Source organism: Triticum urartu, chromosome 5, assembly GCF_003073215.2.
Source record: "Triticum urartu cultivar G1812 chromosome 5, Tu2.1, whole genome shotgun sequence".
NCBI lineage: Eukaryota > Viridiplantae > Streptophyta > Magnoliopsida > Poales > Poaceae > Triticum > Triticum urartu.
Window position 1 is genome coordinate 296,022,024 of NC_053026.1, and position 17,683 is coordinate 296,039,706.

The window sequence follows — 17,683 nt, forward strand, 5'->3', positions numbered from 1 at the left end:
AATTCTTGATAATTCTGAATGATTTGGCTCAAACAATCGAGATGAATGGAAAATGGAAGGTCTCCGTGAGGTGATTGGTTACTGGAACTTTCAAGACCCAGGGTTTACCGTGTTACCGTTAACGTGGGACAATAGATAGGTCAGTCATGCGAATGTCATGGTTTGATTGGATTGATCAAAGCAGATCCATCTTTTTTGTAACTGTGCACAATTACAAGGGTCCGCCATATTTTGTCTCCTTTGTCTGATCATTGCCTTGTTGTTGCAAACATTAAGAGGGTTGATGAAGGGGAGGATAGGGGGCCACACAAGTTTATGTACGAGGAAGTGTGGCAGTGTGAGGACTCCTATGAAGCCGTTGTGTTGGATGGATGGGAGAAAGCAAAGGGGGTTGTTTGTATTTTGGACCTCTCTATAATTCACATGCAACCCCATCTCACCAACTCGAAGGTTAAAAAGTTTGGGGATATTAGAAGGAAGCTCAAGAAGGTCCGAAAGGACTTTGAGAGGAAGAAATCGAATTCACTATACCCGGGCTCTTATACCAGGGAGAGAGAGCTAGCTCGACAACTGAATGTGCTCCTCCACAATGAGGAAATCATGGCTAGGTGATACTTCTTGAGCTTGCATTGGGTTTTCCCTTGAAGAGGAAAGGGTGATGCAGCAAATTAGAGATAATTATTTCCATCAGTTGGAGAACCAAGGTATCAATCCAGTAGGAGACAACTCAGAAGTCACCGAATACCTGCACAAACAATCAAACAACTTGCACCCAGCGCGATAAAGGGGTTGTCACTCCCTTCACGGTTACTTGCAAAAGTGAGATCTAATAAAGATAGATAAATGATATGTCTCCAACGTATCTATAATTTTGATTGTTCCATGCTATGTTATATTCCATTTTAGATGTTTATTGGGCTTTATTATACACTTTTATATTATTTTTGGGACTAGCCTATTAACCGGAGGCCCAGCCCAAATTGCTGTTTTTTTGCCTATTTCAGTGTTTCGAAGGAAAATGATATCAAACGGAGTCCAAACGGAATGAAACCTTCGGGAACGTGATTTTCGGAACAAACGTGATCCAGAGGACTTGGAGTCTACGTAAAGCAATCAACGAGGAAGGCACGAGGTAGGGGGGCGCGCCCTCCACCCTCATGGGCCCCTCGTTGCTCCACCGACGTACTTCTTCCTCCTATATATACCCATGTACCCTGGAAACATCATATACGGAGCCAAAACCCTATTTCCACCGCCGCAACCTTCTGTACCCGTAGATCCCATCTTGGGGCCTTTTGCGGTGCTCCGCCGGAGGGGGCATTGATCACGGAGGGCTACTACATCAACACCATAGCCTCTCCGATGATGTGTGAGTAGTTTACCTCAGACCTTCGGGTCCATAGTTATTAGCTAGATGGCTTCTTCTCTCTTTTTGGATCTCAATACAAAGTTCTCCTCGATCTTCTTGGAGATCTATTCGATGTAATCTTCTTTTGTGGTGTGTTTGTCGAGATCCGATGAATTATGGGTTTATGATCAAGTTTATCTATGAACAATATTTGAATCTCCTCTAAATTCTTTTATGTATGATTGGTTATCTTTGCAAGTCTCTTCGAATTATCAGTTTGGTTTGGCCTACTAGATTGATCTTTCTTACAATAGGAGAAGTGCTTAGCTTTGGGTTCAATCTTGCGGTGCTCGATCTCAGTGACAGTAAGGGAAACGACACGTATTGTATTGTTGCCATCGAGGATAAAAAGATGGGGTTTATATCATATTGCATGAGTTTATCCCTCTACATCATGTCATCTTACTTAAAGCATTGCTCTGTTCTTATGAACTTAATACTCTAGATGCATGCTGGATAGCGGTCGATGTGTGGAGTAATAGTAGTAGATGAAGAATCGTTTCGGTCTACTTGTCGCGGACGTGATGCTTATATACATGATCATACCTAGATATTCTCATAACTATGCTCAATTCTATCAATTGCTCGACAGTAATTCGTTTACCCACCGTAATACTTATGCTCTTGAGAGAAGCCACTAGTGAAACTATGGCCCCCGGGTCTATTTTCCATTATATTAATCTTCCAACACTTAGTTATTTCCATTGTCGTTTATTTTACTTTGCATCTTTATTTCTCTTTATCATAAAAATACCAAAAATATTATCTTATCATATCTATCAGATCTCACTCTCGTAAGTGACCATGAAGGGATTGACAACCCCTTTATCGTGTTGGTTGCGAGGTTCTTATTTGTTTGTGTAGGTGCGTGGGACTCGAGCGTAGTCTCCTACTAGATTGATACCTTGGTTCTCAAAAACTGAGGGAAATACTTACGCTACTTTACTGCAGCACCCTTTCCTCTTCAAGGGAAAACCCAATATAGTTGGCCAAAGCAAAGATTGAACCCAAAGTGAAGCACTTCTCCAATTGCAAGAAAAACCAATCTAGTTGGCCAAACCAAACCGATAGTTAGAAGATAATTACAAAGATATCAAATCATGCATAAAATAATTCAGAGGAGATTCAAATAATATTCATAGATAAGTTGATCATAAATCCATAATTCATTGGATCTCGGCAAACACACCGCAAAAAAGTATTACATTGAATAGATCTCCAAGGTATTGAGAATCAAAGAGAGAGAAGAAACCATCTAGCTACTAGCTATGGACCCGTAGGTCTGAGGTAAACTACTCACGCTTTATCGGAAGGGCAATAGAGTTGATGTAGAAGCCCTCCGTGATCGAATCCCCCTCCGGCAGGGTGCCCGAAAAGGTCCCTAGATGGGATCTCACGGGTACAGAAGGTTGCGGTGGTGGAAACGTGTTTTTTTGGATGCCTCTGGTGGTTTGGGGATATAAGAGTATATATAGGCGAAAGAATTAGGTCAGGGGGTGCACGACGGGCCCACAAGGGTGGGAGCGCACCCTACCCCCTTGGGCGCGCCTCCATCCTTGTGGCCGCCTCATGGCTCCTCCGACTTCATCTCTAAGTCTCCTGGTTGTCTTCTGGTCCAAGAAAAATCACCGTGAAGGTTTTATTCCGTTTGGTATTCCTTTTCTGCAAAACTCAAAAACAGGGAAAAACAGGAACTGGCACTGGGCTCTAGATTAATAGGTTAGTCCCAAAAATAAAATAAAATAAAATAGCATATTAATGCATATAAAACATCTAAAACAGATAATATAATAGCATGGAACAATCAAAAAATATAGATATGTTGGAGATGTATCACTAGGCAATGAACTCGAGCGGATTGGTTCCGTGCAGGAGATCGAAACACCAGGTTCATCCATGCTAGGGGCTCCATGCATAAATTTTGAAAAAATAGTGGCCATAGAGGATGTGAATGGGGTGGTTGGAGGTACAATAGAGGCTGTACATGAAGAGATACATGACTTCTATACAATCTTGTACTCAGCAGAGGAGGATATACAAATTGAGGAGGTCCTTCACCACGCCCCAGCAAAAGTTACGGACATGATGAACAAATGGCTAATGTGAATGTTCTAGGAGGAGGAGGAGGAGGAGGTGTGGGAGGCTTTATTGGTTATGGCCTCATAGAAAGCCCAGGAGCCTATGGCTTCAATGCGGGCTTCTATGAGCGACATTAGGCCCTTACCAAGGATGATGTAACAAGGGCGGTTCTGGATTTTTTTTTCAATGGTGGCCATATGTCGGAGGTGGTAAAAAAGGGTAATAGTGCTGATTCCAAAGGTTAAAAATCCTAAAAACATTACTCAATATAAACTCATTTCACTTTGTAATGTAATCTATAAATTTTTTTCTAAAGTGCTAGCCAATAGACTTTGTGTGATCCTTGATGAAATTATAGCATACGAACAAAGTGCCTTCATACCGGGAAGGCTAATCACGAATAATGTCATCTCCGCCTATGAATGCATGCATGCATGCAATGAAAAGGAAGACATGTAAGCAAGGCTGGTGTGTAGTAAAAATGACATGATGAAGGCATATGATCATATTGAATGGTTGTATCTTCAAGGAGTTCAGCGTCAGCTGGGTTTCTCTGAAGATTGTGTGTCTTTGGTTAAGAGGTGTGTTAAATCATTAAGTTTCCAAGTTCAGGTGAAAGGAGAGATCGTCTTCTTCCTGTCCATCAAGAGGTATACGACAGGGGGAACCCGTCTCCCTATATCTTTTCCAACTTTGTGGGGAAGGACTGCCACACTTTTTGAAAAATTATGACAGTGGATGGACTGATAGGGGCATTAGACATGGATTGCGGTCCCCATGGATATCCCACCTATTTATTGCAGATGATTGTTTGCTTTTCGTAAAGGCAGGTGGGCGAAGCTCACATCAACTTAATGACATTCTACAAGCATATAGTGTTGGCTCAGGGCAGTGTGTCTACAAAGCCAAGAGCTTGGTGTTTTTGAGTCCCAAGTGTGGGGCCTCTACAAGGGTAGGTGTCGGGAATACGTTGCAAATCCATAGAGAAGCCCTTAAAGAAAAGTACCTTGGTATTCCAATAGCTGATAAAAGGATTACTGAACCAAATTTTGAACATATCTGCAAGCAGTCAAGATCAAGGGTACAAGGTTATTGTGAAAAAAATATCATGTGTAGCGAATGAAGTTCTCCTTACATCAGTGATCCAAGCTCTACCGACCCATTCTATGAGATATTTCAAGCTCATAAAAAGTTTGTGCCAAAAAGTCACGTTAGTGATGTCCAAGTTTGGTTGGTGGGTTCATTGGATAAGTGAGGATGCATTGGCAATCATGGAAGAAAATCTCTGTCTCAAAGTATAGAGGTGGGCTTGGTTTTCATGATTTGCATGTGTTTCATGATGCATGCTATCAAAACATTCTTATCGTTTGCTAGAAAAATGAGATAACCTATGTGCTTGTGTCCTGCATGGGCAATACTATCTCGATGGGAACTCCCTTCAAGTAAGCTATCCCGCAAACATGTTAGCTACTTGGCATGCTATTATTCAGGGAAGGGAGGTTCTTAAGATGGGTTTGATCCATCATATTGGTGATGTTGGAACATCTGAAATCTAGCATGATAATTGGATTCAAGGAACATGTACAATGAAGTTGATTTGGAGACTAGCAAATGAGCGTGTACATATTGTGTTGGAACTCGTGGAAGAGACGGGTGCATGGAATGGAACATTGGTCAGGAGGATGTTCATTGCCTCTGATGCCGATGTGATTCCGAGCTTTCCAATATAATGCCCTGGCCACACCCGTCGGTTCCTGGCCATTACACCTGATGGGATTTAGGCTGGCTCCACAGACCAACGCTGGTCCTTTCTGCACACCTTGTCCTCACTCATGCACACTCAGGACAAACTTCCCAGTCAGACACCCATCCTAGAATTGCTCCAAGCCAAGCATCCTTAACTTTGGAATTCTTTTCAAATGGGCTCCTGAAAAAGGAGGAATTCCTTATTGATATGAGTACTCTATCATTCCTATTAAGGCAGGCTCTCACATACGCCCCACTCAAAAGAACCATGTCCTCGTCGGCCCATCAGGAAGGAACGTTCCCTCTTGGCACACGTATGTGCGTCTAGTCTGGAACATGTGTCATACCGTGTGCCACAACGGGCAACACGCGCCATGCGCCACATGACTACGCACCTGACCCGCACATGCCCGTGTAACCACAAGGGTTGGCTGTGATAACAATTGTAATGCCCTGGACACACCCGCCGGTTCCGCCCATTACGCCTAATGGGATCTAGACTGACCCGACGAACCAAGACTAGTCTTTCCTGCACACTTTGTACTCACTCCTGCTCACCCAGTAAAAACTTCCTAGTCGGTCACCCATCCTAGAATTGCTCCAAGCCAAGCACACTAGACTTTGGAGTTCTTTTCGAATGGGCTCCTGGAAAAGAAGGAATTCCTTATCGATATGAGTAGTGTATCATTCCTATTAAGCCAGGATCTCACAGCCAAGACCACGAATTCCAATGGAGGACTTCTGGGTGTGGGGATGGGAATGAATGGGTGTGTTCACGGTCCGTTCGGCTTATCAAAATACAATGGACAAACAACATGGTGATTCTATTCAAGCAAGCATGTCGATGGAATGGCAAGACACTTGGAGACCTTTATGGAGTCTGAGGGTCCGACCAAAATAAGAGTCTTATGGTGGAGGGTTCTGAAGGGGTTCTTGCCTTCGTTCAGCAAACTTCATAGATGTCATATTAGTGATGATACTTCCTTCCCTATGTTTGTCAACAACGAGTCCTTATTGCATTCCCTAATCAAGTGTGATCATGCTACGAGATTTTGGAATGAGGGAGAAAGTTTCTTTGAAGCGAAACTCCCACAACTTCATCCGATGACATGGGCTAGAGACATACCAGACTCAATGTTTATTAGTAAGGAATAAACTGTCGTAGCCGTATCCGTGATGTGGGCTATTTGGAGCGGTCAGAATAAATATATACATGCCGATATTACATTTTAGTAGCTCAATTCGATGGAGCTGGTTAAGGAGATTATTCAGGATCTAGATATTCCATCAAGTGCACCGACAGTGATGATGAAGCCTAGAGAAGTATGGCAACCATCAGTTGTAGGTTGTGTGAAGATCAATACTGATGGTCTAGTGGATGTCGCAACTTAGTGTGTAGGAGCGGGGACTATAGCCCAGAGCCATACAAAGGATTTCATTGTTCAGAGGGGATGCAAATACCCTGGCATAAAAGACCCATACATTAGTGAACTATTGAACAATACTTCGTGATGCAACTACTCTAGAAATGGAGCACGGGTGGGATAATATCATAATGGAAATGGATTGCCTGACAATCGAAGATGAACGGAGGCATACTGCTTTCGGGTCAAATGGAGGTCATATTTAAAAGAGGTTCAATCACTTTTCTCGAACTTTCAGTAATTTGATATAATCTACGCTCAAAGAGACACCAATGAGGTAGCTCATATGTGTGCCAAGGAAGTTTTCTTGAGTGAGTTGAGTGTAGCTCATTTGATGTAATTCCTGATTTCTTGACTACCCTTTGTAACGTCAGATGTTGTCCGCTAGAACGTTGAATAAAATGCCTTGAAGGGCGGCTCTAGAAAAAAGAGTTGTTGCGGCAACTTTATTTACCTTACGCGCTTGTTGAGCCCCAAGCTCGAGATATTATATAGACATCTGAGTTGGTCTAGCCAAATTATTTACATTATGTACAATTATTGTGCCCCAATCTTGATAAGTTGCATGGAGATACACGTTGGTATGGCTACTTTCTTTATTTTGTGCACCAATATGCCCAATGCCCAGTGGCGTTGAATTACCTAGGGATGGACTCGTTACTTCACTTATTTTCTTTGTCGTCATGCCCCATGCTTTCGGAGTGTCAAGTCATGACATCAGGGATCAAAGACACCTTATCTTTTAGTTCGACCAGGGGATAAACACTCAGGTCTTCCTTCAGATATTCAAGAATACATGACACAAGGGATTTATACATATTCAGGTCTCACTGTGGTGCAATACCCTATTTCATGTTCTTGGTTGGTTGATGTGAGTAATATAGTGGAGTTTACATTTGCTCGGGGGAGCTCTAGGTATGCTTGGGAGAGCTCTGGGGGTTCTCGAAAGAGCCCTGGTGGTGTGGTAAAGGCTACCATCGCGAGCACCCTCTTCACTCCTACCTCATTCTTCTTACTTGTTTCCTCCACTTGTGTCTGCATGTCCTTTGGATGGCCACAATCCTCCCCTTATATAGCTGGTGGTCACCACATGGCCGTTTACACTCGTGTAAACACACATCAAGGCTGAAGCTCAAGTGACACCTTGAGTAATAGAGTCGTTGTCAAGAAGCTTTCTCCTGGTATGCTCAGAAGTGTCAGCAATTTGAGTCTTATCCTGATAGGTTTAATCTCTTATCGCTTGCGCCACGAGGTATTTTCTTCGCCTAGGACCCGTAGACCTATGATAGCCTGTGACCACATTTAATGCAGGGTAGAGAGCGTATCTAGGCTTGTGTCCATTATAGCCTGAGCATATGCGGCGTGGCGCCTTTACATGCTTGGACTGCGAGCATACCCTGCCTAACATCACTGACGACATTTTCTTCTCTGATGTTTTGATCTTCCGTGACATGGATCTTGACGAAGATCTGCATGCCTTGGTGTGGCACGTAGTAGGATAGACTCCTTCTGGATGTTGTAGTAATTCCAACATACCAACAGTGTGAGATCAGCGAGGTACTTGGGCTGGTCCGCCTGCGTGCTTGGGACACCTTAGTTCTGGTTGCATGGCTATCTCATTTCCTTTGCAATATTCTACACAAAGGCTCATTTTGGTGACTGCATTTATTTTTATCTTACTATCATTATAACTGCATTCAACTAGTTATGTTTTTATGCCTAGGTTGTTATTAGCTTGTGAATGCATTCGAAGTACTCATCTGACTTTTTATGTGGCTAGATGCGTGAGGTTATATACATACGGTACGGAATTTGATGTCGTGAATTAGGAAGTGTCCAACAATGTCCCTAAGGATTGGAGTATCACCTATGTATTGCTCTCTTGTGTCTTGTGCTGCTAGTTTCTGATGCCCCATGATTAGTGATAGATAATGTAAAATAGTTTGCTGCCCTGGCCTCTTTTAAGATTGTCGTAATCGAACCCCCGTGGCTCATGAGACTGTATTTTTGTGTGTCTACTGTTAGTGTAAAATGTTGTTGTTTGGATTTGAATAAAGTGATATGTATGCTAGAAGACATAGATCTTTGGGCTGGTATACATGGTGTTCGGTTAAATGAGTCAAAGCACTACATTGGCCCGGAGCACTTTGGGGCTTTGTCTCAGGTATAAAGGCGATGAAATAGGATGAATTTGGCCCATGAATCCACCTCATACCTTGTGCAGCCTCTCTTAATAGTGTGGTTGTGGTGTTCTTAAATGAAGCTTGAAGTCAAATAGATGCCACATCTTTTATGTATGAGGCTAAAAATGTTCAAACAAGTCACCATGTTCATTAGCCCCCTAATCACTTGTCATCACACCAAAAACCCACTTAGGACATACTAGATTTTCTTTCAAAGATTACTTGCCAAAGAGAACGACTTCCCTTAATTAGGTTCATACTTTCAATTATAACATTAAATATAAAAGGATATCTTGCATCAAGATTATCGTTTGCTCTTTTCTTGGCAATGCATGATGTTGAAATCTCCACTGGATACTTATACACGATTGAGCATACATGTTCAGAACTTCAGATACAGAGATGGTGAAAAGAATGGGAACGAAAAAGCCTACACGATGGATGGACTACGTCACTACGATCCCTTACGTAAAAAAAAATAAGTTTCTGAAACCTATGTAATTCTGAATGGAGCAGAGCTGGCTGCAGCCATCAATCCTCTTTCTCCAAGCTCTGCAGCTCAGCAATCCGTATGGCATGGGCATGGTACCGATCGATCGAGCGCGCAACGTCCGGGCGATGGGTTCAGCTTCAATACAGTCGCACCGATCACGTCTTGAAGGAATTGTTTGGGCTGTCCATGGACTTGAGGTCCCTGTAATGGCCCGGCGTCAGCTCCTGCTCCATCCCCACACCGCCAGCCCGCCGTTGCCGCAGCCACCGCTGCCACCCGACGTACGCCCCGGCCACGGCCAGGCTCGCCAGGACCAGCGACGCAACCACCACCGCGGCTGTCACGCCTGGCGACATGCCCCGCCCCGCTGCGCTATGCTGTCGCGCCTTCCTGATCTTGAAATAGCCCACCTTCCGGTCGTCGGCCTCGTACACCACCGTCTCCACGGGAAAGTCGACGAGGTAGCAGTACCCGCTCCCGCCGTTGTACACCGCGCCCCAGCAGCTGCAGCTGGCCGCGCACGACTGCTCGCACTCCGCCGCCGTCTTGTACGTCTCGAACGGCAGCTGCTCCTTGTACGCCAGTGACACCCGGTTCCGCCGCACAACGTCGAACAGCTGCCCCCCGCCGCCCCCGCAGAGGTCGGTGGACTCCTCGGCGCGGCATTGCGGGGCGATCGGTGCGGTGCTGTTGATGAGACACTGGCACCTGGGCGCTCCTCCGGGCACGCACAGGCCGTAAGCGCCGCACGAGGTCGGCAGCTCGCACGGCCCGGAAATGGCCTTGTAGTCGGAGGTCCAAGCTTTGGAGCCCTCTGTCCAGTAGTATGCGCGGAGGTTGCCGTCGTCGTCCAGGGTCATCCGCCGAAAGGCGCCGGTGAGGTTCCGGACGAATGTGTCGAACGCAAGCATGTCGACGCTCTGGTCGCCACCCAGGAGGTAGAACCCGAAGAAGCCGCGGCTGTCCAGGCGTCCGTACACCGGCGGCTGCGTTGCGTTCTCCGGCTGGGCCTCGCGAGCCGTGTACTGCCAGTACATCGGCCTCTTGCTTCCACCGTAGAACTCCATGTACAGCGCCATGTACGTCTTGGCGAACCGCAGAGAGAAGCGGCGGTTCTTGGAGATGAGCGGCGGCGAGGACATGGTGAAGTTCTGGCCTAGGACGAGCGTGTCCGATGGGTTTTCAAAGCTACGCCAAGGCGTACCGCGCCCGTTGAAGAGCCGGATGACGAGGTCGGACGAGTTGAGGAGCGCGACCGTATCGCCGACGACGTTGAGGGTGCTCCAGAGCTCGCCGACCCTGGGGACGGTGAGGACCAGGCGGCTGTCGAAGGAGAGCGTAGCCGGCCGCGACCAGTCGGCGACACGGTCCGGCGTGGCACGCCAGAGTGGGAAGGACGAAGGCAGGTGGACGACGGCGAGGTCCAGGGACGCCGAGCCGACGCGGAGGAAGCCGAAGGCGAAGACGCCGTTGTGCGAGTACAGCACCGGCTCGAACCGCCCCGGCGCGTCGGCCAAGTGCGTCGCGGTGAAGCCGTTCGACAGCTGCGTTACGGGCTCTTCCCCGTCGGCTCCGTTGATCAGGGGCACCGCCGACGCAACGAAGAGGGCGATGAGGAAGACGGCGATGGCCGGATCAGGCTTGCCTTCCCTCATTGCAGGGGTAGGAGATTAAGAACGGGATAAAGGTCAAATGCTTGAGACAGAGTAGCATGTATACAAACTATATATGCATCATGAAATGGAAGGTCAACGGCCGGCGTGAGCCTCCATTCGATCTAGTCTGTTTCCAACTCACGTAATAGATGACAAAAAAAGAATGTAAATTGAGTTTGTGGAGGAGATGAACATGCCTGATCCGGAACTTTGCATCACCCGCAAGTTGCAACTACTCTAAGCATATGAACTGGCCAATAGTCAACTCCCTGTTCCAGCTCATCTAAAGAAATATAACTCTCTGTCCCAGCTGGTCAGAACTATTTCGAGACTATTTTGCTATATTTTTCAGACGATTCAAAAGAGGAGCCCGCTGCAAACATGATGTCAGATTTTTAAACATGGCAAATCGAATGTTTTTTATGATAAATTACGCGTCACCAACATGGCAATTCTCTTCAGCACGCATGTCAAATCCTGGCATGTTCACTATTTTTTATTTTGAGAATTTACCATGCTGGTGCTGCAAAAAGTTGTACATACCCGTGACATGTAATTTGCCATAAAAAATGTGCGACCTGACATACTTAAAAATCTGATGTCAGATTTTTTGCATTTGCAAAAATTAAATCGGTGCTAAATACTTGATCTAAATAGTGAGGTTCGTAACCATTCCTAGATCGATGCTAAAAAGTGAGATTCATAATCATTTCTAGATTCGTACAAGTACATAGACAAGAAAATTTTATCGACTAAGAAATAGGTACACTTATTGGTTCTACTACTAAGTGACCCTGCGATGTAACTGTAAGTATTGGCTGGGATAAGCGTAGGGGAAAAGATATGATATTAAATGGTGGAGTGCTGCTGGTTGTTTGTTTGTTGGTTTTGAGCGTTGACCTTGAGTGTCATGAACATAACTGAAACAAAGTGCATTTGGTCCACGGAAGAAATGAGTACATGTTATGCACGTTCCTTTGTGATTTTTTAGGGAATGTCATTCGGCTAGCTTTATTCATTGTTTTCTTGTTTGGAGAAAGAGGTTAAAACCTAGGGCCTCTGCATCAAAACTTTATTCATTGGTAAAAGTAGATATTTTATTTACCATGCTCATTGATATAACACCAATAGATCATCATCCCAAATACATGAAATGGACGGTTGAAAACTATTCCTCGCTATCAAATGGGCCAACGCGTTGGCATTTTGATCACAATGTTCATACATTTAGTGAATCCTGAACTCAAAATTCTACAGTCATGGAAGATCACCGTCGACGAAGTCGCAGTCATAACTTACTCCAGCATCATTGCAATCAAGCTTGAGTTGCCCGGTTCAATATAAAGTTCATGCATCAACCGTCAAAGACAAGAACAATTCTCGCATCAACCATCATACCACGAATCACTTCCGGCGTTTCCTTGCGGATGAGGGAGCTTCGGGACATTTAGTTGCATAGTCATCATTACACATAACCTAATGAGCATGACTCCCGTACTACCGTGTGCAACGATCGTGTGCTATGCACTCCTACCTAGGAGGTGGCAGACCCTCACTGCTTGCTCAGATTTCTCTCCTACAACGCGTCGGATCATTTTCCTCTACTCGTCGACTACATTGCCCATTTCATCAGGGCGCGCCTATTTCACTTTGAGAGATTGTGGTCGCAACCTAAGGGATTCTTGCAGTTGGTCGACGAAGCTTGGCACTTGATACATCTCAAACGTATCTTTAATTTTTGCTTTTTTCATGTCAATATCTATATTAAATTAGCATAGTTTTATCACATATTTAAATACATTTTTATTATTAGTCTGGACTAACCTATTAATCTAGTGCGAGTTTTTTGTTGGCTTGGAATTTGTAGAGAAATAAATTTTATCGGGCTCAAAAAAATCGAGAAAAGAATCAGAGAAATTTTCAAGTTTAGAGGGTTCCAGCAGCAACCGACATAGCCCGGGGGTAACTAGGGGCCCCACTTGCCGCCCCCACGTGCCCTAGGGGGTGTTGGAAATATGCCCTAGAGGCAATAATAAAAGCATTATTATTATATTTCCTTGTTCATGATAATTGTCTTTTATTCATGCTATAATTGTGTTATCCGGAAATCATAATACATGTGTGAATACTTAGACACCAACATGTCCCTAGTAAGCCTCTAGTTAACTAGCTCGTTGATCAACAGATAGTCATGGTTTCCTGACTATGGACATTGGACGTCATTGATAACGAGATCACATCATTAGGAGAATGATGTGATGGACAAGACCCAATCCTAAACATAGCACAAGATCGTATAGTTCGTTTGCTAGAGTTTTTCCAATGTCAAGTATCTTTTCCTTAGACCATGAGATCGTGTAACTCCCGGATACCGTAGGAGTGCTTTGGGTGTACCAAACGTCACAATGTAACTGGGTGACTATAAAGGTATACTACGGGTATCTCCGAAAGTGTCTATTGGGTTGACACGGATCAAGATTGGGATTTGTCACTCCGTATGACGGAGAGGTATCTCTGGGCCCACTCGGTAATGCATCATCATAATGAGCTCAAAGTGACCAAGTGTCTGGTCACGGGATCATGCATTACGGTACGAGTAAAGTGACTTGCCGGTAATGAGATTGAACGAGGTATTGGGATACCGACGATCGTATCTCGGGCAAGTAACATACCGATTGACAAAGGGAATTGTATACGGGGTTGCTTGAATCCTCGACATCGTGGTTCATCCGATGAGATCATCGAGGAGCATGTGGGAGCCAACATGGGTATCCAGATCCCGCTGTTGGTTATTGACCGGAGAGCCATCTCGGTCATGTCTACATGTCTCCCGAACCCGTAGGGTCTACACACTTAAGGTTCGGTGACGCTAGGGTTGTAGAGATATGAATATGCAGTAACCCAAAAGTTGTTCGGGGTCCCGGATGAGATCCCGGACGTCACGAGGAGTTCCGGAATGGTCCGGAGGTGAATAATTATATACAGGAAGTGCAGTTTCGGCCATCGGGAGAGTTTCGGGGGTCACCGGTATTGTACCGGGACCACCGGAAGGGTCCCGGGGGTCCACCGGGTGGGGCCACCCATCCCGGAGGGCCCCATGGGCTGAAGTGGGGAGGGGAACCAGCCAATAGTGGGCTGGTGCGCCCCCCTTGGCCCACCCCCTGCGCCTAGGGTTGGAAACCCTAGGGAGGGGGCGCCCCACTTGCCTTGGGGGCTACTCCACCCTTGGCCGGCGCCCCCCCTAGGAGATCCCATCTCCTAGGGACGGCGCCCCCCTAGGGGAGCCTATATAAAGGGGGGGAGGGAGGGGCAGCCACACCCTTGAGTCTTCGCGCCTCCCTCTCCCCTGCTACACCTCTCCCTCTCGTAGTAGAACGGCGAAGCCCTGCTGCGGTGACCCCTGCATCCACCACCACGCCGTCGTGCTGCTGGATCTTCATCAACCTCTCCTTCCCCCTTGCTGGATCAAGAAGGAGGAGACGTTACGCTGACCGTACGTGTGTTGAACACGGAGGTGCCGTCCGTTCGGCGCTAGGATCTCCGATGATTTGGATCACGTCGAGTACAACTTCCTCATCCCCATTCTTTGAACGCTTCCGCGCGTGATCTACAAAGGTATGTAGATGCAATCCGATCACTCATTGCTAGATGAACTCATAGATGGATCTTGGTGAAACCGTAGGAAATTTTTTGTTTTCTGCAACGTTCCCCAACAGGGGGTGCGTCCCCCTGCCGCGTTGACCCCTGGGACTCCGATCCACCGCTTCTCGGTTATAGTTTCTTTATATACTTCCCAAAACCATCAAGAATTTGTCACCCAAACGTTTCCCCTCCACACATCTCTGTTTCATCTCAATCCATTATGGAGGGAATTTTTCGGTACTCTGCAAGAGGGGGAAATCATCACGATGCCCATCTCCATCAAGTTCAACGCCATCATTATTGCTCGTGAGTAGTTTCCTTTGGACTATGGGTCAGTAACACTAGATTGTTCTCTCTCTCTCTCTCCCCTCTCTCTCTCATTTCTCAACACAAAGATCACATGAACTGCCCTACATGATTGTGATTCATCTGATGAAATTTTTGCTTTGTGTTTGTAGGGATATGATGAATTGTCTCTTTGTGATCGGATTTATTCATGAACTATCTTAAGATCTATTTGATTTTTTTGCTACATAATTCTTATTCATATATGCTCTCTGATCTATTCTTTCTTTCTCTTGCCAAGTTTGGGGTCTGATCAATAGAGGGAGGTGTGTATGATGGTTGGGTTCAACCGTGCAAGTAAGCTATCATGGTGATAGAAAGTGGAAAAAGCTTTGTATTGATTTTGTTGCCACTAGGGATAAAAATATGATTGTGTAGATGTCCTTGAACGTAGGGTGAAGACAATATATCATCTACTTCATGTCATCATACTTAATGCAATACTCTGTTTACTTAATACTTTGAAATGCATGGTGGATAGTGATCTTTGGGTGGAGTATTAGTTATACATGTAGTTGGATAACGGTCTATGGATTTATGGACGTGATGCTCATATGTTGATTATGCAATGAATAGTCATACTTAAAAATATTGCAACTTAATCATTGTCCAACTATAACTTGTTTACCATATTGTTGCTTATCTTTTTGAGAGAGACCACTGGTGAACCTATGGACCCCGGTCCTATCTCTTCCATAAAGTTTTCAACCACAATCAATGTTCTTCTGATTCCTTGTTTTACATTTTTGTCAATTTCTATATGTACACACTTGTGCTTTACTTCCTTTTATAACTAGCAAAGAGAGTGAGATTGACAACCTCGCTAGTGTTGTTGTGAGCACACGGAAGTTTATCCTGTCTGTGTAATCATTGGTTGTGTGTAGCTCTCGTGATAAACCTTGAGGTCACTTAAGGGAAATTGTTGGTTGCTTGAAAGCCTTGCCTTTGGTGCCCTAACACCTTCCTAGTAGAGCGGAAGCAGCACTCTGCCGACCAGGTTGAGGATCCTTTCCGCCGCATCATGTATCATCTCAATGCTACTGCCCGACACCTGCAAAGTTGTAGCGCCTCTAGGTCGGGCATGTCTAGCAACACTTGTTGGTGGCGCAAGAGTTGATCGCCCGGTTGCATGTTGTACCTTGGTGACGGTGTTGTGTTCTAAGGGTAGTTCAGGTTCTAAGAACAACATAGTTAGAATTTACAATGGGGGTGGATTGTATGGCTGCTTTAGAAACTATGAATGAGGGCTATTGGGTTAAGAAGTTGTAGGATCGCAGGTAGGTCTAAAGGAGGGTGATTAGACTACTTTGCCAAATAAAAACTTAGCCTTTTCCCAAGTAGGTCTTGTTACACCCTACACATGAAATTCTAGATAGTAGGAAGCAGAAAGTAAAGACTTTGCATATGAACGTAAAGGAGGGGTCGGAGAAAATCAAACGCAATATTTTTGGCACGGTTTCTATAGGTGGTGCTATCATACGTCCATGTTGATCTTCATGAAGTAGGCAATTTCCTTGCCCTTACAAACTCCTTGGTTTAACTCCACAAGCTTGGAGGCTCCCAAGTGAGACCAAACCAACCTAGGATATACCACTCTCCAAAAGGTAATAGATGTTGTTGACGATGAACTCCTTGCTCTTGTGCTTCAAAAGATAGTCTCCTCAACACTCAATCACTCTCTCACAGATTTGGCTATGTGGTAGGAGAAGTATTGGATTGGAAAGCAACTTGGGGAGGCTAGAAATCAAGGATCAAAGATTGGAGTGGAATCCCCTTGATTTCAACACAATTGTAGGTGGTTCTCTCTCAGGAATTGGATATGGGAAGTGGTAGTTCTGTCCTGGTTGATCTCTTAGAGTTGGTGGAATGGGTGGGGGTATATATATAGGCAGCACAAAAAATCTAGCAGTTACACAACTTTAGGTACTACTCGGTGGACCGACTAGTACAAAAGTTCTAAAGTTTAAGATTTTCGGTGAGACCGGATGGAACAACTCAGTGAATGGGTGATGACCTTATCACTTTCCACACTCCCGTGAGACCGATCGAAACCACTCGGAATTTCAGAGATGAAGTCGATACGAAACATAAGGTTGGCAAGTGCTCTTAAGTGGGACCAAAGGGTAGTATCAGTTGGGACCGAGTTGCTAGGGTTTGGCAGTGGCTATGTCAAGTGTTTCTCGATGGGTCTGGATAGGAGTGATTCAGTGGGACCGAGATAGACTTTAGGGTTTTGGACATAGGTGAATGTGAGTGTGTGGTTGAGGATTTTAGAGCAAGCACTTGAGCAGTTAGTACATGATCAAAACCTCATGCCCTTTTAATAGTATTGGCTTTTCCTATGGACTAAGTGAGATCTTGGATCACTTAACCAAAATTGCAGAGTCTTGAAGCTTTGTCAATGTTTATCCTTTGCATTTTGAGGGGTCCACATTCACATCCCATTTCCATACCTAAATTGAACTTTCCTGCAATACTCTTTAAGTAGGCATTACTTCAATGATGTATATGTTGTTATCAATTACCAAAACTACCTGCGGGTTAGTTGCACTTTCAAAAGTTCATTACTGAGCTTGGTGTGGTTCCTAGTTTGTTGGATCCCATGGATGTCTACTATGGTATTAGTGGCGCCATGGCCCAAGTTATGGAACCAAGGTCCCACCAGACATCCAAACATATTGAACTTCAGTTCCACATAATCTGAGATT

General features: G+C 45.1%; 1 protein-coding gene across 1 annotated transcript; it reads right to left on the reverse strand.

The window, feature by feature from the left end:
• Positions 1-9,079: 9,079 nt before the first annotated feature.
• On the reverse strand, positions 9,080-11,128 carry LOC125555913 (PAN domain-containing protein At5g03700-like). The gene has a single exon (XM_048718716.1). The coding sequence runs from the start codon at positions 10,986-10,988 to the stop codon at positions 9,489-9,491; it is 1,500 nt and encodes a 499-aa protein (XP_048574673.1). The 5' UTR covers positions 10,989-11,128; the 3' UTR covers positions 9,080-9,488.
• Between the last annotated feature and the right edge of the window lie 6,555 nt (positions 11,129-17,683).